The sequence below is a fragment of the Falco naumanni genome, chromosome 6 (assembly GCF_017639655.2).
Source record: "Falco naumanni isolate bFalNau1 chromosome 6, bFalNau1.pat, whole genome shotgun sequence".
NCBI classification, from domain to species: domain Eukaryota; kingdom Metazoa; phylum Chordata; class Aves; order Falconiformes; family Falconidae; genus Falco; species Falco naumanni.
The window spans coordinates 70,267,461-70,289,265 of record NC_054059.1 but is presented as its reverse complement, the minus strand read 5'-3'; the positions used below and the strand labels follow the sequence as shown (position 1 = coordinate 70,289,265).

The 21,805-nt window shown below is 45.8% G+C and overlaps 1 protein-coding gene across 1 annotated transcript in view; it reads right to left on the bottom strand.

The window, feature by feature from the left end:
• Positions 1-21,805, bottom strand: part of SIM1 (SIM bHLH transcription factor 1) — a 48,541-nt gene that overhangs the window by 19,279 nt on the left and 7,457 nt on the right. The window contains exons 2-8 of the mRNA XM_040598805.1: positions 18,273-18,355; positions 17,144-17,233; positions 16,890-16,998; positions 16,671-16,756; positions 15,295-15,494; positions 15,076-15,182; positions 14,029-14,176 (exon numbers count right to left, since the gene is read on the bottom strand). Of these exons, the coding sequence (XP_040454739.1) occupies positions 14,029-14,176; positions 15,076-15,182; positions 15,295-15,494; positions 16,671-16,756; positions 16,890-16,998; positions 17,144-17,233; positions 18,273-18,355 (823 nt within the window). The remainder of the gene's footprint in view (positions 1-14,028; positions 14,177-15,075; positions 15,183-15,294; positions 15,495-16,670; positions 16,757-16,889; positions 16,999-17,143; positions 17,234-18,272; positions 18,356-21,805) is intronic.

Genomic DNA, 21,805 nt, shown 5'->3' with positions numbered 1-21,805 from the left:
TAGCATCTTCCACAACCAGTCAAAATAAGATTTTAAACTTAGCTCGTTCAGGAAGCCAAATTTCAGGACAAAGTAGGAAAAGAGCTTTGAACCCCACTGCTTGTTATGAAACTACACTGACATTCAGTTGTGCGGCATTGAAGATACTCCCTGCCTCGATATTCCCATTGGTTATTGGGATGGTGTTAGTACGCCTCTTTTCTAAAACGTCCCAGTTGAAAAGTCCCATATAGGCCTGACCTACTGCTCACCAAAGTCTTTGGAAAGACCTTCCAGAAATCTTTCAAGTGGCTGTCTATCATTAACACACTTAACGGTTAAGCAATGTATCTACTTGGAGAAGTACAAGATCTGTATATTGGATCCCTTCATTAAGTTCCAGGCACCCATTTAATTCCATAAATAGCATAAGCAACGGTAATACATCTTGAGTCAAAGTTTACAGCTCCTCCAGCCCTGAGATTCACATATATGATATCTTGTTTCTGTATTTGTGTTTAAACACAGAACGATCCAAACCAGGAAGTTTAATTAAACGATTTGATACATTTGGGAAAATTGAAGCACAAAGTTTCCTATACGAATCATTTAACACAAATAACACAAATATCTAGAGGATATAGGGTATCCTCTAGACAGCTACTCTCAGAGAAGTTTTGTATATTCAGTGATTTGTTTCGCATCTCAGAATGCATTCACTTAACTGTCAGTTGGAGTTAAATAAAACACCCTGGCCTCTAGACAACCATGGTGTGGCAGAGTTTTCAGCAGTCTGAAGGTACCGTTTGTCATTCTCAACCACATAGCTAGCATCTCTGGCTCCAAATGGAATCCTTTGTACACCATATTTGCCTTTATTTACTAGATTTGCTAGATGAAAACCTGCACCGGGGATTTATTATTGTTTGTGAATAAAATGCCTAAGATACCTTAGGCTAATTATATATAAATGCATTACCATTTTGTTACAGATAGCACTGAAAAAAATGCTTTAAATAAATAAAATATGATGACCTGAGTATAATTCTGTAACATTTATATATACTGTGAGTGCTTTTTTTCAAATGCGAGGTGCCTAGGAGCACAGCTGGCTAAAAGTTATGTTCTATGTGTATTCAGCCAAGTTAAACAGAGAAATACATTTGACAGTAGTTTATAAATGTTTGTATATGTTAAAATCTGTCTGATAATGAGAAATTTGGATTAGAGGGACATAGCCAACAATGCTTTTTTTTCTTTTAGTTTTTTGGGGGTTTTTTGTTATGGCCACCAAATAGTTAAGAATACTTTACCTGAAGGCATGTTATACCTTGCAGAACTCCATGACTCATGTCCATACTGTCAGCCTTTGTTAAATTATCATGGTGACCTCTTTGTAATCATTTGAGGGTTTCCATTACTTTAAATTCACCTGCACATTCAAAATAGTATTTCTGAATAAACCAAAGGCCTGTTAAATGAGACTTCAAAAAGTCTCATTTTTTTCTCCTAACTACTCCCTTTCAACCCCTCCATAAAAAAAAAATGTCACTTCAGTGCATTGGCAAGCTCAGGTACACAGCACCCCTTTAGGAATTAATGCCACATAAACAGAAGTTCTCATGTATCCTTCCATTTTGCAGAAAGCCAGACTGACATCAGCACAACAGACTGCTATTAGAGAGGGTACATTTTCCCATCTTGGGCTTCTTAGTATTTTTCCATGTTGAAAACCATACCTTGAATACCACTGACACCTTTAAGACACCAATCTGATAACCAAGTGATGTGGATTCAATTCTCAATCCTCCCACAGTGTACGGGTGCCACACTGGACAAATCACGTCATGGGATTTCAGCAAGCACTTGGCACTTGCCTGAGCTTACTTGACAGGTGGCCAGCGGGACTTTCAGTTTTGCCAGGGTCAAATTTAGCCCAGCACTGATCACTGATCACTTCTGAGAATCCCCACCTTAACTTTGCTGAATATTAGCTCTGAAAAGGAGCATAAAAATATGTTCTTGTAGGAAACGTTTCTGTGAAATATCTTTGTCTGTCTCACCTATTAAACTGAAGCTTTTTGTTGGAAGGAACAATCTCCCACTATTAATGCATACTAGCTAATGTTACTAAGCTAACTCTCAGCTGCAGCCCCTGGCTGTACATCTACCAGAGATGCCAAAAAATACATTTCTCAAGACCAGTACTCATGTCACTATTGATGCAAAGCATAGCTTTATTATTTCAGAATCTCCATGTATTCAACACAAATGTTTTTAACTACGTCCTATACTATTTATCCTTGATTAAACCCCTTCTAGATAATCATTAATGATTTATTTACAGTTGCTGTGTAAACAGTTAATTCACACCTATGATATATCAAATTTCACAGACATGTTCTTTAATTGGATTCATTTATTTCTAATCTATTTAAGCCCTCACTACTGTAATGCTTGACTAAATATACATTAAACTCACTTATTTAAACTGCTAAAATAAATTTGAAATGTATTCTATGAATAAAAATACTTGATTGAATACATGTAATACCATTGTTATTGTGTACCTAACTGAGCAGAAATTCTTGGGAATAGCACGCTAGATAGCTATATGATACGCTTGGACAAAAGGATTTGAGAGGATGCTGACGATTTTTTGGCAGAGATTGTAGATTAACGGTCTTCTAAATCCTAAGAATTCCTATATCACATTAAGGTATGGAATAAGAAGAACCAAAATGAGCTCCTCATTATTTTCTTGATGGATGGTGGGAGTTTCCTTTTTAAAATCCAGGTATTTTTTTAGACATAAGAACCTCATACCAGATCTGTCCCCTCATGGCAAGAATAAGAGCTAAAACAGCCAAGATGCTTTCAAGATTTGACTATTCTATGTTTTGTAAGTAACAGCAGCTGAAAAGTTGACACAAAAATGGGTAAAAGTCCTCTTTCTGGGTGTTTAGAAGCCACAAAAAATAATTATGTAGCTAGGGACTCCAAGTTACTAGGGATGTATATAAGAGTCTCCTCTATGGAGCTTAAGTATGGTCTTTAAAAGCTAGTTTCAGATTTTTCTTTCTAAAACTAGTAGCCTTAAACCCTGTTTTAGTGAAGAATCCTCTAATGTATATGTTTCTTCACTTACACTGAGAAGTTTCACAAAAGAAAGATTCATCACATTGCAGAGGGGTCACTGATAACACAGACTGCCCTGTAAGAAAATGCATGACTATGTAGTAAATGAGGATTATAAAAATGAGGTTTATACCTGTCATGCACTGACACCTCAAATACTGCATACTCTGACTGTCCCATCTGAAAACCTGAAAAAGCTCAGAGTGGGACAGCAAGGATGGTGGGCTTGGAACAGGCTTTCTATGAGGAACAATTAAAAAGACTCCTCAGACTGAAGAAGAGGTGCCTGGGAGAAGAAAATAAGATCTGTAAATTAAAAGCAACATAGAGAAAATGAGTGGGAAGCAGTTTTTCACTTTTCCTTCTAATGCAAGAAGTAAGGGCTATGAAAGGAATGAAAAGGTGGCACATTCACAACAAAAGGAGAACTTTCTTACCACATTTACTTCAGCTTGGCAAAGGCTCACATGGTTTCAAAAGGTAAGGAGATAAATTTATGGAAAAAAAACCCCAAAACACTGACAGCTAATACACTCAAAGATCTCACCTCTTTCTAGGAAGTCATTTGAACTTCTTGAAGACTGGGACAAAGTGCTGGGGAAGCATTATTGCATGCTTGTCCTATTTTTAAACTCTTTCCAAAGTATTTGCCATGACCACCACCAGTATGTGCCTGATCCCTTATAGCTGTTCTTACGTTACACTCTCTACCACAGCAGTTAAACAATTTCATACTTCAGTTCCTTTGAAACTGTGCAGTAAAGACTTAGTCCTAACAATTTGCTGTCATAATTTACTGTAAAAATTAATTTATTATTATTTCATATTTTATCAACTCCTCTGTGTTCCCCATAATTAAATCTTTTCTTGTGAAACTTTCCTAAGATCCTAAGGTGAACACTTCAAAAAATTAGCTTTTCTGCAATGACTTTCTGAACAAGCTTCTGTGATCTTGCCATAGTTTATTTGAGCAAAATTATGTGCTTGGAAAGTGGTTTGCTGTTTATTCTGTTTGTTCGTCCTTGGGAAATTTCCTATCTGCGTGCCTCATAACATACTTGTCCATCATTCCAGCCTACTTTTTGTGGTCAGCTGCACCCCATAGTGAAGAGGCATGTTAAATCCAAAAGGATTCATGAACTCCATCTGTTGAAGAGGTCCCATCTGCAATAGATCACTTTCATCAGATTAGTACTTTCTTGAGATAAGACTTTCACCTTCCTCAGAAGAAGGAAGATTTTTCTACAATGAAAGTCTTTCCCATTCACCCGTCCAGAGTTCCTCGGCTTTGGCCAAGGGACAGCACTTCGCCCCTGAGGGCCATTGTGGGCCATTACCTGCCCACAAAGCAAGCAACAATGACATCTTACTAAATGCTTTTCAACTGAACCTTGTTTGGCTTAAGTTTTAGAGTAGGTAAGGGGAGGAAGACAGGCAAGGACTTGCACGTCATCCTTGGCATGTGAGGAGAAGGGCTTTTTGACTTTTTAACAAATTAATATACCTGTTTTCTCATTTCATTATTTTTACCTGAGTTAGACTGCCTTTTAACTCCTTCCCACGCACAACCAAACCACTACTGCAGCCAAATCTCACTAACATTACTTGCCACTTGTGTCTAAGGCTCTGTTCATATCAGACTCAGGCTTGATGATCCAGCTTTAATAGACATACAACATATAAAGAGTTGATGTTGATAAAACAGGAAACAAATAGCGAGAAAAGCCTGTATCATGAGGCTGTAAGATAGCCCATAATACTCCATTTTATTTGATACTTTCCTGGTAATCACTGATTCTGTCTCCTGAAAGTATACATTATACATGGTTATATTGGTTAAGTGGGTCCATTAAATGCTAAAATTGATACAAGATAACCTGCTTGACTACCTAGACCCTCTGGGCCACGGAATAAGTTAAACCACCATATATGGCACAACTACTGCTGACCCCATGCCTTCTATCAAATTCAGGAGATTTTTTTAATAGTAGTTAATGCTTTTTGACAATACTCCTAACAAGAACTCAGCATTAACATACACAGTCCCAGAAATGCATGCCCATGTTAAAATCCAGCTTATGAAACTGAAGAATAAGTCTCCAGTGGGTTCAATGGTTGTAGATAGTGAAATACTTACTAGGTGTGTCTAAAGTTTCTCAACAAATAAATAAAAATCATTTAATAAAACATAGGAACATCAAGCTAAAATCTTCTTTAGAAATTTAAATCTATCACCTGACTAGTACCTTTGCCCTCTTGGTCCTTGCTTTGACTAGGACAGGCAGAGGCCTTAGCCACTCTGTTTTCACTGCTTCATGTGCACATTTATCAAGGGGTTTTGGATGCCTACAAGTGTCTCTGATCAGGCTGCTGTATGTTCTCATAAAAATGTCCAAAGCATATAGGCAGATCGACTCCACTGACAACCTACAGCTGTCCTTGGACCGACACTACAGCTCATCTGCAGCTGAAGTAACTGAACATTTGATTTGGTTTGTGCAACAAGTTTAGTATATCATAATGCGTGAGGTTTACTGTGCTTATGGTGACCACTTCTGTAGCCCATACACAGCAACGCCGGAGTAGCTCACCTGTGCAAACGGTGCTGTGCACCTTCTCTCCTATTGCTTTCTTGAACCCACTAGATATCATCATGGAAGCCCTAACTGCATATTCCCATGTTAAGTTACACGGTTGTAGTCACACAGACATGCAGTTTTCTTTGGACTGAAGCCACGCTCCCACACCTCTTGGTGGTTTTCATGGACTAGAAAGCACTAAGGAGGCTGATCGTCTTTCAGAAGATGGCACTTTTTCTGTAACTCTCTCTCCTACTAGCAGCTTAGGATCAAGAGAATTATTTTCAGCATTTTGGCTGCAAATGGGAGGATGCTATCAAGCTATTTACCAAATCCGGCCTTTATTTGGGCAAATACTCTACTGGGATATGCCTTGTGAAGCAGTCATTGAAGATTATGATTTTGTTGTGGGTACAAAACAGTCTTTGGAAACAGCAAGAGAAAAATTGCGTGCAATGCCTTTGGGTGGGTTTCAGTTAACCAACAACTAAGTCAGGGAAAGAGAGTTTTCTACAGCAACAGCCCAGGCTACCAGCTGCCAAACATAGTACAGAGATGATCGAAGCCACAGGCTACTTGGGAACAGGCTGCCTTCAGGGCAGACTGTGCATGTTCACTTCCTAACCGACAGCACAGATGTAAGAACATTGAATATTGGATGTTTAAGGATCTTCACTCTAGGTTATGTCAAAATATCCACACAATGCTAGGGATATGTCCAAACTTTAGTTAGCCAGGCATTTGAGTTTCCATAGCTGGACTGAAACTTCAGCAGATAATAGCTGTTATTTTCAGCGTTGCTGTCCCCAAGATTTATACACAGTGGTTTGTAGCTGAAAAACTACGGCTGTTCTTTATTAGGTCCCAATTCAACACAGTAACAAACACGTCCTTCAAGTCATCTCTATTATGGCAACACCAAGGAATATTCTTATTTTTAAGCGTGTGCCTACGGCTTTCCTTTTATTTCAAAACCGAATTCACTAGGATATAATCATGTACTAAAAGTTATGTCTAAGCACTTTTAGAGCCTGCCATGTGCTCAAGTGCTTTAGTAAATCAGGACTTCTGCAATTTAATTGCACTAAGTGGATGATAACAAAAGACAACAACAGGAATAAATTGTCTAACTGTGTTAAAGATCATGTGATTGACTCCAGACTTCAGCCATCCCAAGCCTTCAGAAGGCTCAGGCACTATACCCTTGTTCACACAGAGCGATGCCTGCCTCCATAAATAGTGTCATCAAAGTGAAAGGGGCTGCCTCTGAAGTAACCTACTGAGTACGAACATGTGTGCTGGAGCCTAGCCCATGCTGTAAAGTACAAAAGAGAGGTGAGGGAAGGCGAATTAGATTTTAAACAGATACTTGCCACTGTTGAATGGACAAAGGAGATTTATTTGTTAACACTTAATTTAGGCCATGTCGAAATGCCACATTTGTGTGTATACGAATAAAAACTAGCAAAACCACCATAACATAAAGAGAAGTGCTTACTTCAGAAGTAGTTTGGTAACTTATCACACCTGTTGTATCTCATGATAATTACAGTGAAACAACACGGGAGCCACAAGAGTACTGAGATGCAGCACAGAGCAAAAAGAGCAAACATGCAACAGATTAAGGAAACAGAAGCCGAGCTAGTAAAACTGTAAACCTGCTTAAGGAACACACTGTTGCTGTTATGAGAGCGGGAGCCAGTTCTGCATCAAGTTTTGTGCAGAGTATCAAGGCAGTGATAGCATGGAGGTGAATCCTTAGGCAGCAGTTCAGTGGCTTGGCCTGCCTCTGCTGCACAGCCACTGACACAACCCATAGACAAGATATAAATGCCATGTGGTAAAACCAGCAGATGCTCTTCCAACCACCTTACTTCTTTCCAGGTCTCTGAACTCTCACAGAGCAATGAACATAACCCTGAGCTCCATGGCCTATGGTCTCCCCTGCTCTGCTGTGTGGGAGGACCACTGGTGCTGATCCCCACAGGACTGAAGCTCTCAGCTGCTGTATTGGTGTTCACAAACCTCATTGATGCCATTCAGAGTGCGGAAGGGCAGAGTAAGAATAAAGTGTGAACAACCTCTCTAGCAATAACAGCTGTGCTACAGTGTACAGACCAATGCTTCCATGTAAAGTGAAATCTGCGGCAGCTTACCTTAAGCCATAAACTGTGGCATTTTAGGAGTAAGAATCCCTGGAGCAGGCCCTGTACCTTTCATCAGTGGAGTGAGGCAGACAGCTGGAGATAGTAATTACTCCAGCCATTGCCCTTGCTGAATGTGTCTCAGCCCCAGACAATCATTTTACAAGATCTGTAACTCAGTGTTTGGGAGGAGGGAGTTTCCAAAGGTCTGGAACAGCTGGTATGCCGAATGGGAAAAGGATGAAGTGGAAAGCATTTGAAGTCGCTTTTCTTTCTTGGAATAGAGACACTTACTTGCAATCCTGAATTTCATGCTGTGTGAGACTATCAGTATGCATGCATTTAAACTAATGACTGCTTTTCTGTGGATCTGAGCTGCAGTCCTTTAATCCTTACTTTAGCAAATAAAACTTTCTTCATGCGAGCAGTGACTGTAGACTCTGGCCCCCAGTTTTAGTGCCTTGGCCATTACAGTCACCTGGTTGAAATACAAGCATAGAAATTTGGAGTGAATTAAACAAATGGTAGCTAAGAAAGCCCCTACATGAACAAAGAACTGCAGAAACGTATTGTGGACACCTGGAAAAGCCTGTCTCTTATTTGCAAGATATATATAAACAATGTTCCAGGGAGACAAGTCTGTAATAAAAACTAATGGCAAACAAACAGAATGCTGCACTGAGTAGTTCAAGAAGAATCCTTTTATACTTTTTTCCTTTGAGGCATATGCTTCCCAAGCACTTTGATTTATTAAAACAATTCCTTGATATATTTACATTGCTAATTCAATCATGTGAATGATGGTAGGTTTTCCAGTCTTAGGAAAAGTACATTGCAGATTGAACAGATAAATTGGGACCCAGTTCTGTGCACAATTAAGCAAGTGGCAAAATTCCCATTAATACTGAGAAATATAAAGGAAAAGTAGCAGCTCAAATTTATTTCTGCTGTTTACAACTATTTAAGAAAGAATACATTATTCAGTTAAAGCCACTAAGCCTAATGTCGAGAATTAATGTTAGATGGCTAAGCTTACTCATACAACTGGTTCCACTAATGATATGAAAAAGGGTGTAGTAGGATTACTTCTGCAAGTAATAACTTTCCCAGTGTCTTCATTATGCCACATACTCCATCACACACTTGGGAAATACAAGAGAACATGCATCTGCCTTTGTCTAATGAGAAGACCCTGTGGCAATTCCAGACAGGTCAATTTGAGAAAAACACTTAAGGTAGGCCTGCAGGTGTGGACATAGAGTTTGTGGATTCTCCCATTGACTAGGAAGACAAGAAGGTGAGACCTGATGTCCCAGAGACAGGCCAAAAAGAGGATTCCTATGAAAAGCTATGAAAATATTTCATTGTAACTGTCAAAAAATATGGGGAGAGGTTTATTTCCACCTGAAACACAAATTGCCCTAAAGCCCACTTAATATGCTGGGAAGGATTGTTTTCAAAGTCTGAGTCATCACACATAATGACACCACATTGCTCATACAATCATTTTAAATCTGGTAGTACACAAAGCTATAAATAGTAATAATAATTTAAAGATTAAGTGTGTAGATACAATTAATGGTTAATTTATTCTAAATTGCATTTACTGCATCATTAAGTAAAACATTCATCAACATGGCAGTTGTTTGTAGAATAATCTTTCAAACAAATTGCATTTAATTTGTGCTTCTAATCAGCCAGTTACATAATGCAATGTAAAGAGGTCAGATGGAACTATATCATAGATGTACTGTATCATCAGAACAGAGATTAGTCACAATTAGGTACCTAATCCATGTTATCTGTATATGTTACTGCTACTGCTATTCTTTTAAATGCTAAAGGACAATGAAACGTATATAGGAAAACTTCCTTAGCTTTCTCTGGAGACAAATTATTATAATATTTGCTCACGTTCAAAAAGTCAAAAGATTTGCCCTTTGTGTTATTCATTTGTTTAAAGGGAGGTTGTTTGCAATCTAAATATAAACTTAACTTCAGCAGTTGCGTTCTCTACTAATTGACTCATACTTGAGTCCCTTTATGTGATAAACATGCACAGCTAATAATCAATGATATGGCAACTGTGTGTACAGAACAAATAAGAAACAAATATTCTGTGTCTGTACTCATATATGCCAAGCAGAATACAAAGAAGAGCAAATACGTGTGCTTTAAAGCTGGAGTCCTTAAAGGTCATTTATATTAATTTTTGACACACTGCTGTTACACAGAAAACAACCTTTCCTCTTGTTGCTAAAATGCCCTTGCCACCATACCTATTTAGTTCAGCATGTATGCTTATTACAAACATTCATCCTCAAGCCTAGAACTCACTTTTTCAAAGCTTCAGACTTACTGAAGTTGGAAATTACCCCCTTTTTATTTTCATAGCTGGGGGGGGGGGGGGGGGAGGGGAGAGTCCTTTCTGCATAAACCCATTCTCATTTTTTCTATTTTCATTATCTATACCACCCAGGGCAGTTGGGAAGCTACAAGGTAAGAGATTCTTGCTCTTCCTCTCAGCCTGCACTGAAACTAGTCCTACAGACCAGTTTGGCACTTACACCCCTCAGTATCCATGCCTTTCCAAAATATCAGAGCACTCAGGTTCCTCTCAATAGTGAGAAAAAGCTCCTTATCTCATGAGCTAACTAAAAAAACTCCTAGGGCTTTCCCTGAGTGAAGAAGTACCGTGCAAGGGGACCAGGGACCCAGCAGGTCAAAAACCTGCACCATACCTTCCAAAGCTCACAATCCCTTTTGCTATTTTCACCCCATTTGGGTGAAAAAGACTATCACCTATTTTCAAAGGAATCTTCAGCAAGAGGCATCCCACCTTTCAAGCTCCATTCTGCGATCCCAAACACGACTGTTATTGCAAAACCACTAGTTTGCACCTCTTTTGCTTTCTCTTCTGTATCCATACACAAGAATCAATATGCAAAGGTTTGTCTTCTTCTTTCGTAAGCAGGTTTTCCCTCTCTGGGTTTATAACATGACACAGGCTGCAGCGGGCAAACCAGTGCCTCTGCCAGGGACTGCATCTGCACAAGTGGCTCTGCCATGCACCCACTGCTGGGTGGGTAAAGTGCACATACATATACACACGTCAGCTGTTCCAGGTTTACTGGAATAATCCAATGTCATCCTTAAGGAACTGCAGTAGCTATAGGATTTGCACCGGAACAAAGTCCATTAAACACTTGCAAATGTTGAGTGCTACAGGACTTTTACTCAGCACTCCTTGGATGGGGTCTGCTTCATACAGAGGAAAACACCAAATCCTCGTAACCTCTCATTTTTACCCTGTATTTTCACCACCTACCTTCCTCATTTGAGTGATAAAATGTTGACTCTGAATAACTCCTTAAGGCAATTAAGCAATAGCTAGGTATGAGTTCAGCATCCAACCTGCCCGACTCTCCCACAAGGAACCTTTCCCCAGCAGCTCCCCTCCCCCTCAGGTTACTCATTTCAGAGGCTGGCTACATCTCACCTTTTTAAAAGCCAGCCCTTTTGCTGCTTACAGCCCCCAGCACACGGTGCAGCCTGTTTTTCTCATGTATTTTTCCAAAAGGCAGGTTAGCCATAGGGTAATGATGATAATAATAATAACAGTAATAATAATAATACTGCAGTGGAAGCTATGCCTGTGCCCTGCATCCAGGGCAGCAATTTCAGCAGTGGCAGCCCTGCCGCAGAAGCAAGCAGGATGCAATCCCTTCTTCTGCAACACCCTAAAGGAAAGCCAGGCAGGATTGATGAGACCTCGAGGACCCAAGCATACCAAAACTAGATTTTAAAGCAGTCGCGGTGCCTGCATTGCAGCCCCTGGCAGCACATGGCAGCTGCCGCAACCAACGATGAACCTCCAGCATTCAGCATCCACATTTTGGCTAGCCTGGCTCCCTCTCTGCCCTCTTGCCGCCCTCCCCACTCGAAGCAATTAAGCTAAGAGAGCAAGGGGAGCCTTACACCGAGCGCAACGGAGTCGGGCCGCGGTGTAAGCTCATTCTCCAAGGGAAATCTTGAAAGAACTTTAGTTCTCCTACATGTCAGCCTGGCTGAAAACGGGTTTAAATATAACCTTGTAACCGGGGAAGCCGTCTCGCCTGCAGCGGTGCTTGTCGGTTGGGGTTTGGGGGTTTGTTTGGGGTTTTTTTAGGGGGGTGGGGGTGGCTGTGAGCGCTGGGCCCCCCCACGGCCAGCGCCAGGCGGCGGGGAAATGCCGGCGGGGCGCGCAAGGGCTGCCCGGGGCGGGCGGATGGAGGCGCGGCCGAGCAGCGGCTGCGGGGGCGCAAACAAGGACTGCGAACAAGCTGACTGCGGTGGCCCCGGCCCCTCCGAGCCGCTGGTAGCCACCCTGGGCTGGGCTGCACTGGTGGTGAACGCGGCACTGGTGTGCAGGCAAGTGGGCTAGGGCGGCAGATGGTGTAACCGGTCCCGCTGCTGGGAAGCAGCTCCGAAGGGTTTGTCTGACCGGCCCCCAGGGGACCAGGGTACTCCCTGCTGGCTTTGTTGTGCCAGCCTGAAAGGCTGGTGCCGTGGTGGTCACCCCGGCAAGAAGGGGACAGATCGAGCCGGATCCCCAGCTGACTTTAAGCTGAACCGCTGGGATGTTTCATTTCCACTCGGGTCATTTGAGGTAGAGTTCCGTGATTGATTGTCACGCATTGAGGATTAAAGGAGGGGGAAACGACCGATAATCTCAGGTGCTCATAGGAAAACATGTAGCCTTTCTGGTACAAAACCACTCTAGCATGCTAGTTGCCTTTGGGTTCCTTGTTTCTTAGCGTTATGATACACTGACTTCTGTCCCTTTTCAAAGCGAATAAAAAGGGTTTTCTTTTAAAGGGTGTCATGGTTTACCCCCTACACCAGCGTACTGACCCAAATGTATGCCTTTTCATGCAGGCGCCATAACCCCATTCTGCCCAGCTAGAAGCACGATGCCCGTTACCACCTTGCGTACCTACGTGACTACATCCTAGGTGCCGCGATCCCCAGCTCCTTCCCCACCCCACCAGCCGCGCCTGTACACATGGCCAGAGCCGTTCCCTCCGTACCGAGCCACTTGATTCTGGGAAGCACGTCTTAAATTCGGCTACCAAACCACTTGCCACCTGCCCATGGGCGAAACCCGCAACGGCAAAACCGCGATGCTGCAGTTCTAGAAGAGCGGAGGGTCGTACCTCTCAGACGTTCCCAACACCTACATTTGCCTCCGGAATATGAAATGAGCAGCGGAACAGAGGAATATTCAGCCCCTAGGATCTACAGGTACCGCCGCCCCGACCGGCCCTACGGTCCCAACGAAGCATCAGTGCGGCCGCCAGCAGCTGCCGCTGTGCCTGCAGGAGATGCTGACAATCCCAACGATAAACACCTCCAAACAGCCCGAGCGAGCGTCCCTTCCTTCACGGGGCCTCCCTGCTTCAGTTTAAGCAGCATAGCTAGAACACAACCCCAAATACTAGGAAGTGCGTTGAGATATATGGTATCTCAGCAGTCACTGATATTAAAAAAAAAAAAAAAAAAAACAACTATTTTATTTTGGTTTTTAAAAAGTTTAACTGACCCTTCTGGTCACCAACTTGCTTTGTGGTTCACTGTAAGGATCGCTCTCCAAGAACAAAAAAGAAATCTCGGAGCTTTGATAGAGACTCTGGATGAAATTAAGAACTTCAAACCCCAGATTTTTGAAAAGAAAAACAGATGTCCTGTTTGTTGAGTATAAATAACTCCGTACGTGGAAACCTTTTTTTTTTTTTTTTTTTTTTTTTTTTTACGCTGCATTAAATTTTAGTTAATGCCGGGTGCATTTAAGCTGAAAAAAAAATAAAAGGGGGGTGGGGTGGGGTGGTAGGCAGCAAAGTATGTGGGTGACAAACCTCTAAATCTTTTCCCCTCTCGAAAGAGAAAGAAACAGGCAGACGGGAAACCCTTCATCTACATGAAAGTGTTCAGTGTGTTTCCTAGCAGACCTGGCGAGCCTGCCCTGGTCAGCGGCAGCGCGGGGGCTCAGCAGCCGGGATCGTGAAGGGGGGAGAGGAGGCGGAGGCGCGGCCGCCGGGCCCGGCCCGCAGCGCTGCGCGGCACTGCGCGGGGCGCGCAGGCAGATGCCCGCCGCCGGCTCGGCCCCGCTCGGCCCCGCGCAGCGTGGCGCGGCCCTCGGGCTGACTTACGTGAGGACGTAGTTGACGCTGACGATGCAGTGCGGGCGGGACGAACGGCTGTTGTGCACGATGGTGGCGTAGCTCTGCACCCACACCCAGCCGCCGTGCTTGGCCAGGAAGCGGTAGTACTTGGTGGTCACTTGCCCTTTCACCAGCACTGCGGGGACAAAGCGGGGAGAGCCTCAGCACGGCTCCCGCCTCCGTCTGGATCGGCCCTGGGAAGGGGGCGCACACACACCCCAGACCCCCGTGGGCGGCGAGAGGCGCTGGGACCCCCTTCGCAGCACATTGGGAAGCGGCGTGGACCGAAATCCACGGGCAAAGGTGGTGGAGCCCTGAGATTCGGGCCGCTCCTTGTCAAAGGCTGTTCAGGGACATTTGGTGGGGCAGGATGAGTGAGTGAGTGAGTGAGTGAGTGAGTGCGTGAGTGAGAGTGTGTGTGTGTGTGTGTGTGTGTGTGTGTGCGCGCGCATCCCATCACCACCACCACCTACCCCCATGCCAACATATCGTCATGGAGATTTCTTGCTACAGTCTCTGTAAGGAAACTTTGCGGAAGTTAGTATCATTTTTATTCATCTATCCACGTATTAATGTCATCATGATACCAAAATAGAATGAAGAACAGCTCTCCGAATAGGGCTCACTACTGAGGTCAGAATTAGATACACAGATAAGGTTTGTGAGACTTGGTGGAAGTGGAACAAAAGTATTTGAATTTCAGTGGCATGGCTTCTTGGAGCAAGAAAAAAGGGGTTTTCCCTAACTGGAATGTGAACTGAGAGCCTGAAGTTTGCGCAGAGGAGTTCTGGTCCTACAACAGGGAGCTGAGGAGAAGAAAATAGCTTTTCATAGTCGAACCCCTCCATCTGCCTCCAGCTCGGAGTTCAGTCTCTAACGACTTGTTTCACTAAAACCTGCTGCAAATTTTGCTTATCCTCCCCTCCAGCAAGCTGTTTTTTCCCATTCCGACCTAGAGGTAAATCCTAGCAAACCCAAAGTCCATCTGCGGGGGGGGGGGGGGGCAAGGTCTCTACAAGAACATCATCTCCTTACACAAGTGATGCGCGCACCGCAGGTGGAAGGTGTCACAGCCATGGACGTGGTGGTAAAGGGTCTTCTCTATCAAGTCCTGGGGCTCGTAACCTGTTAGCTCAGCTACCCTGCAAGAGACAGAAGCAGCAAACAGCAGTATGTGAGAGGACAGGAGAGGAGGCCTGGGAGAGAATAAGGGAGGGACTAGTGAAATAGATTTGGAAATAACCCCAGCTCTACCTGGAATCTAAGAATATGAGCTTCATGTCCAGGCTGGCCCGAAACATGAACATATTGCTGTGGAGCTTGATCTCCGTCACGGCGCTGGGCGGCAGCGAGTGGCCCACGGCGACCAAGCCAACGTTTTGGTAGCAGCCGTCGAAGGGGGACATGTCCAGGCTGTACTGGCGGATCTTCAGGTACCCGCTGCAGTGAATGACCTGCCGGAGACACAGGAAAGCTAGAGGTCTGCCTAGCAGGGGGGAGGGCGTGCTGTGACAGGCGCCCAGCCCCGTTGGGGGGTCCCGGCCATACCCCCACCGCCCTGGCCGGTGCCGATGGGCCGCCGGGTGCCCCGGAGCTGCTGCCCGCCCCACCGCTCCAGCACTGCGGCACTCTCTGAGGGTTTTCTGCTTTTCTCTTTGGGTTGGGCTTGGGCTTTTTCCATACAAGAGTTCAGCACTGATCTAAGGCCTATTAAAGTCAACGAGATTTTTTTTTTCCACTGACTTAAGTGGTTTTTGGACCACCTCCTAACTAAGCTTTTATTATTCTTCTAAAAAGGAAAGACGCGGAAGTGCCAAGCCAGTTACAACTTTGTAATGAAGAGTGTATGCGTGTGAGAGAAAGAGTTTACATGTGTGCGTATGTCATATGTGTAAGATATGTCTATTATATAGATAGAGCAGACGCGATCCTTAGCCAGAATGTATCTTTGGACGTAGATTTAGGTATGTCTCCTAAATGTATCCTCGCAGATGACTGCTTATGTACTTCCATCCTTTTTTCTCTATTATTAGGGCGTTTCTTCCTAGAGGAAGTTCAGCAGATGTTCGTGTACGTCGTGGCACAACATCTCCTTGGGTTATAGGTCCCCACGGCTCTTCGCTGTTGTGCAGCTGACACAAAAGCAGCGAGCAGGCAGGAGAGCAGGGGCTGTCCTCACCAAGGAGCCCTCAGCAGAACCGTGTGAAACACCTGGGCAAAACCTTTGACTTGGAGAGCCACCCCTGAAGCTGGCGAGTTACCCAATAAATAAATGAATTAACCCAGGGCTGCCATTGTGTCACCTGACAGCTCCCACAGACACCTCGGGAACGCCCGTGGTCGTGCAAGCTTCAGTTTAAAAAGCAAAGTCAAACAAACAAAAAAAAAACATAGGGAGCTCGATTCCTTAGTTTTGTGGTTTGAGCTCTTTAACCTGAAACTCCGAGAGAAATTCTGGCTCTGAACCACATGAAAAAGGGTACCGGGCTGGAACAAACCCCGCGGGCAGAGGGCGCATCCCCACCCCGTCCCCGTTTTCGCCACCCCAGCCCACCGCGCGCCTGCGCTGCCGGAGCAGGGCCGCGGGAAGGCTGGCGGGGGCGCAGGGGGTCCCGGGCGGGGTCACGCACCTTGTAGCCCCCGCAGGTCAGGCCCGCGTTCCTCTTGGCCAGGACGCACTTCATCCTCAGGAAGAAGGACCTCTCGATCTCGTACTCTGGGAGGGGGGACAGGCAGAGATGGGTTGAGCCGCGGGCTCCGCCGCCTCTGCGCGGTCCCCTCCGCGCGGTTCTCTCCGCGGCCGCGCAGGCCCGGCGGGGGGGCGGGGGGCGGCGGGCTGTGTACTTTACCCTGCACAAAGTGCGAGTGGTAGGGCTGGTGGGCCGTCAGCACCGCCGTCATCTCGTCGTGGTCGGCGGGGTGGATGTACTCGTAAATGCTGTTGCCGGTCAGCTCTACCTGTGAGAGAGAAGGACGAGGAAGGGCAGAGAAGGGTTCGGGGTTCGCGGCCGGCACCGCTCATCCTCCCCGCACGCACCTCCGCTGTCAGCCGGGGAGGGTGGGGGGGAAGGCAGGCACGGGGGCTACCGCCCTCCCCGCGTACCTGCGACAAGCCCAGGTGCACCGAGGCGGTCTCCGAGATGTACATGATCTTGCCATCCGGAGCCACGACAAATATGAAACCGTCCAACGTCTGCAGAAAAGGGTTGAGGGGTGGGAAGTATAAATACATCAATAGAGAGATAGATCCACCTCTGAAGACAGACAGATCTATGAAGTACCTGTCCCGCTGATTTATTTTAGCCATCAGTCATCCCTGTTCAGGCTGTGACTATTCAAAAGGTTGGAAGGAAATGAACAACTCCTGGACAGGGATGCCTCTAAAGTTCTTGGACCCCCGAGACACAACGGGGCCGAGCTCAAAAGTAATGCAAAGTACCTGAGAAGTATCTAAAAAGAGCCTGGCTACCCGATGATGAATATGTCGGTCCCAGAAATCCTGAATACTTCTACCCCATTTCAAATGTCACTAGGGGTTTAGCGCTTGGATATTTGCTGAGGAGACTTCAGGCGAGCGAGGAGGATCTGAAACTCTCCGCAGTGTACATAAGGGACGAGATAAATTGTCAGGCATGTTTCAGCAGACATAGGTGGGACTTCTGGGTGTGCTGAGGGCAAAATAGACCCCCAAAAGGCCACACAACCCCACCAAATATGCGTCCTGATGGTAAACGCTAATATTCCTTAATATTTCAGTTCGCAGTAAGTTTTCAAATATGTCCTACCTCTGACGGTGCTAATTTCTGTGCCTGATGAGCCCTTCTACCCAGCACAGCCTCCCCCCAGCCTGTTTCTAGAGCCTCTCCCTGTTGTCTCCACACCACGCTGGCTTCAGCACATTGACGGGATTTGTCACCTTGTTAACAATTTGGGGAAAAGCCATCACGTTCCTGTATCCCGACACACCAGGATACACTGAGAATCCTTCGCTGAGGACCCTGTGTTGGACAATGCTGGGGCAAAGGACCCGAAGGGACCAAACCACAGCCCCATTGAAACGCACGACATTCAGCCGCTACTGTTTGTATTTCTGAAGTTGTCCCCCTCCCGCCCCCCTTTTTATTAAACACTTGGACAGTTAAAAATTAGTCAAGGTGGCAATTAAAAGCGAAGAAAAGGGAATGATTTCTTTAATCATTAATATCATATGTCTGCCGTTTCCAGACCAGTACCTGCAAAAGATGGGATCCCAGTTCTCGTCCAACGTTATCCAGCGGGCTGGTTCGGCTGGAGTGGCCCCAGGCTTCTCCAAGTCCTGTTTATTTAAGACACACAAAAAAGTAAGGCGAAAATATGAAAAATTTACTCCTGTTGGCCTGCTGGAGAGAAACTTTTTTTTTTCAATTTTTTTGCTTGTGTTCTCTCTAAAACATGTATACATACAATCTTTGGAAAGCTAGACATGATTTCGTTGCACAGAGAAGCCTTTTTGAGGAGACCTAGCTCCCATGAGAGAAAAATAACAAAATACTTATTTAGAGTTAACGGTGAAGCTCATCCCTAAGACCTAAGTGAAGTAGTGTGTCAGATAAAAGGGCTTTTTAGTGCTGCCTTCAGCTCCCTGAACTTCAGGGAACGTGCTTTTCTCCTAACGCCACCGAATCCTGGACAGCACTGGGAGCCATTTAAAATGAAAGAAAGAGGTGTGCTGGGGGAAGCCTTTGATGTCGAGGGGAGGATGCGGTTAACGTGGCACGACGGTCTCTGGGAAGAACCTCCCGGCGGCGGTGCGGGCGCTGCGGGTCGGCCCTGCCAGCGCCCGGCGAGGCTGCGGGCTCCCCCCCGGCAGCAGCCAGAGCCGGCCTCGGCCTGCCGGGTAATCAGCCAGCAGTCCTTGGACGGGGAAGGGTGAGGAGCGGCTTAGACCCTTTGCTCGCCAGAGATCACTTTCCAGTTTGGTCTGTGACCTCCCCCTCTTTCTCTGTTCGGGGCCACCGTCCTCTCACTTGGAAGGTTTGTCATACGTGTTTGGGGAGGGAGAGGAGCGACCACATGAGGCTCATCCAGCCCTCTCCGAGCCCCGTGTTAAAACACTTTTGCTTTTAGTGACCCCCACACAAGTGAGTGGCTGTCACTAAACCGAGAGTAGTTTCACGGCTGCGGTAAGGCACTTTAGGGCGGCCCAGGCAAGTCACTGTCCGACGGCGCGGACTTGTCCTCCCTCCCCCACCCCGAAGCCGGGTCTCCGGGGTTCACGTCCCTCCCCACCATTCCTCCCTCCCGCTGCGCTGGCGGGCGGCCGTCTCCTCAGGGAGGGATGATCTGCCTCCAAACAACCCCCTCCAAAAATGAATCTTTCCGGACCTGTCTAATGTTTCAGACGCCGCTTGTTTTCTCCTATGCAAAGTGAGGAGGAATAAAAGCCAGATGGAAGTCACTCCAGCGGAGTAAAACTGTTTATGAGCCATGCCTTTTCACAGTGTTGTTTGCCGAAATAATTTAAACGGGGCAGTTGAAACCTTTGACGCTTATGCTACTAAATAAGGCTGAGGTGTCTGACATGCAGACACCAAGATAAAGTAAAAGGGAGGAAAAAATTACAAATCCTGATTGCTGGCTGAGGTGCGGATCGCCCGGGGGAGGCGAGAGCCGTATTCCAGCCGTATTCCGGCTGTTTCGAGGCAAAAAGGCGAGGCGGCGGCAGCATGCAGCCGCGGGCATCCCTCGCTAATGACCGATTTCACCTAGCTGTTTGCCGGTCCAAACAAAGCTAACGATCTCCTCCGCGCTGTTTGAACGGGGCATCCCACGGCGGCCCTCGCCTCCCTACCCACCACCGAAGCGCAGGAGCGATGCGCCCCTCTCACCCCTGCCTTTCCTTCTCTCCTACCTCCTTCCTGGTCCACCTCTTCACGCCAACCTGTCTCTTCACCGCTCCTGCACTTCCTTCCTCTCTCGTTAACTTCACAGGCCCTACAAAGGCCTGGCCCCCATCCCGCAGCCCCAGCGTGTACCAGGGTGCCAGCTCGAAACAAGCTCCTTCCCATTACTTCCTCCACGGCAGCTGACGGGGACCCCCAGTGAGTGGCTTTTCCCCGAGTCCCCGGGTTTCTCTGTTCCCTGCGCCCTTCGAAGCGAGTGAACCCGCGGGGAGTGCACCGGGTCCCCGCAGGCAGCTTTGCCCGTCCCCGGGCACCCAGCGACCAGGACGGAGCTCCATCCCCCGAAATCAGCAAGGAGCTGGCAAATCTTGCACAGCTTTCAGGAAAAGAGAGAAACCCCCGCTGTATATTTGTTTTTCGCGAGCACCTCAGAGGTTTCTCTAAGCCAGGATGGCCCACCAAGGCAGAGGCGGCCGAGACGGTTCCTTGCGACACCCCCACACCTGGAGGGAAATTTGAATGGCGAGTTCCTGTATTCAGGACTAAATCTGCACTCCCCTCCTGTGATTTAAGTTGCTTATTAATCGAAGTTTACGGGTCTAATTATTCTGCTTCTAAAAGGGAAAACAACCCGACCCTGGCGGGTTAATGAACAGCTCATGGGCATTGCAGGTTAACCTCCCCCGGGAAGCTGGTTCTTCACGGGGCGCTGAACTCCTCGCTGTGCTTCAGGTGGAAGCCCCGCGCTGCTGGGCTGTGTCTGTTAATGGTTTATAATTAAACGTTTCCACTTGTCTACCTGAGCCGGTTTTTAAAAATCCTATCGCATGAGACGATTCTTTGTACTTCCCAGATGTTTCAGCATTTTCAAGTCGGAGACTATTTCTATCCATTGGCAAGTCCAGCCTCTCCCAAATCGACGGGTCCTTCTGATGCCCCTTAAAAACTGGTTTTGAAGATTATACGAGAAAACCTCGCCATTAATACTCCCTTTTATTCCCTCCCCCCCCCCCCCCTTTTCGCTTTAATATCCAATTTCCTTTTATCGAGGGGGCAAACTGTGATTTCTTGCACTTGACCTACCGCAGAAAATTCTGCAAATCCTTTGATTGTCTATTTAAAACAAAACAAGGAAATCAGATCTCCCTTTTGCTTCAGGATTACGCTTGGAAACAAGATCTAAAGATTCTCTTGTAATTTGGAGAGCCAGCAGCATAATAGGTTTGGAATAGAAACAAGCAGCTTTGTGAGGGGATAGATAAAGAAATCGTTTTTAGGCGAAGGATTTTCCCAGCTAAAGTGGCCGAAGACAAAGCAAAACATAATCTATTTTGGAAGATTTCCAAGATATGCCACATTAACCTTAGCAGATAAAATTTGCTGTCTTCCCTGCGTTCCCTCCCCCATCAAAGTCTGGTTTATCATATTTACATAAGTAGCCTTAGAAGGGATGTATCTATTATGGATCTAAGGAGCTAGCGAGCTCACATTTCATTTGGAAATGGAGGCGAAGTTTTCCTGTTGCTTATTACTTGACGCATTGTAGAACCGCTGCCATTTAAATACCCCGACCCACGGATTACCTCAATGGACTGGCTGCATGGGTTTTGTAATTTCCTGAAAATGAGATTTCGATTTATAAAACAAGAAACCAATTAGTAACCAAATGAGGCGAAGTAGATCCACTAAAATTGACCTAATCCCACAGGCACCATTTAGGCCAGTTCTTGGCGAATGAATGATGAGCAACCATCTAGCGTAAGCTCAAGGCATCATCCAGCTGTGTTATTCAAGCAGCAAAAATAAATGGATCGAGCTTTTCTTTCGGAATGAATTTGATACTCTTGACAAAACATAGATTATAGGCTTCTACCTAGCAATCT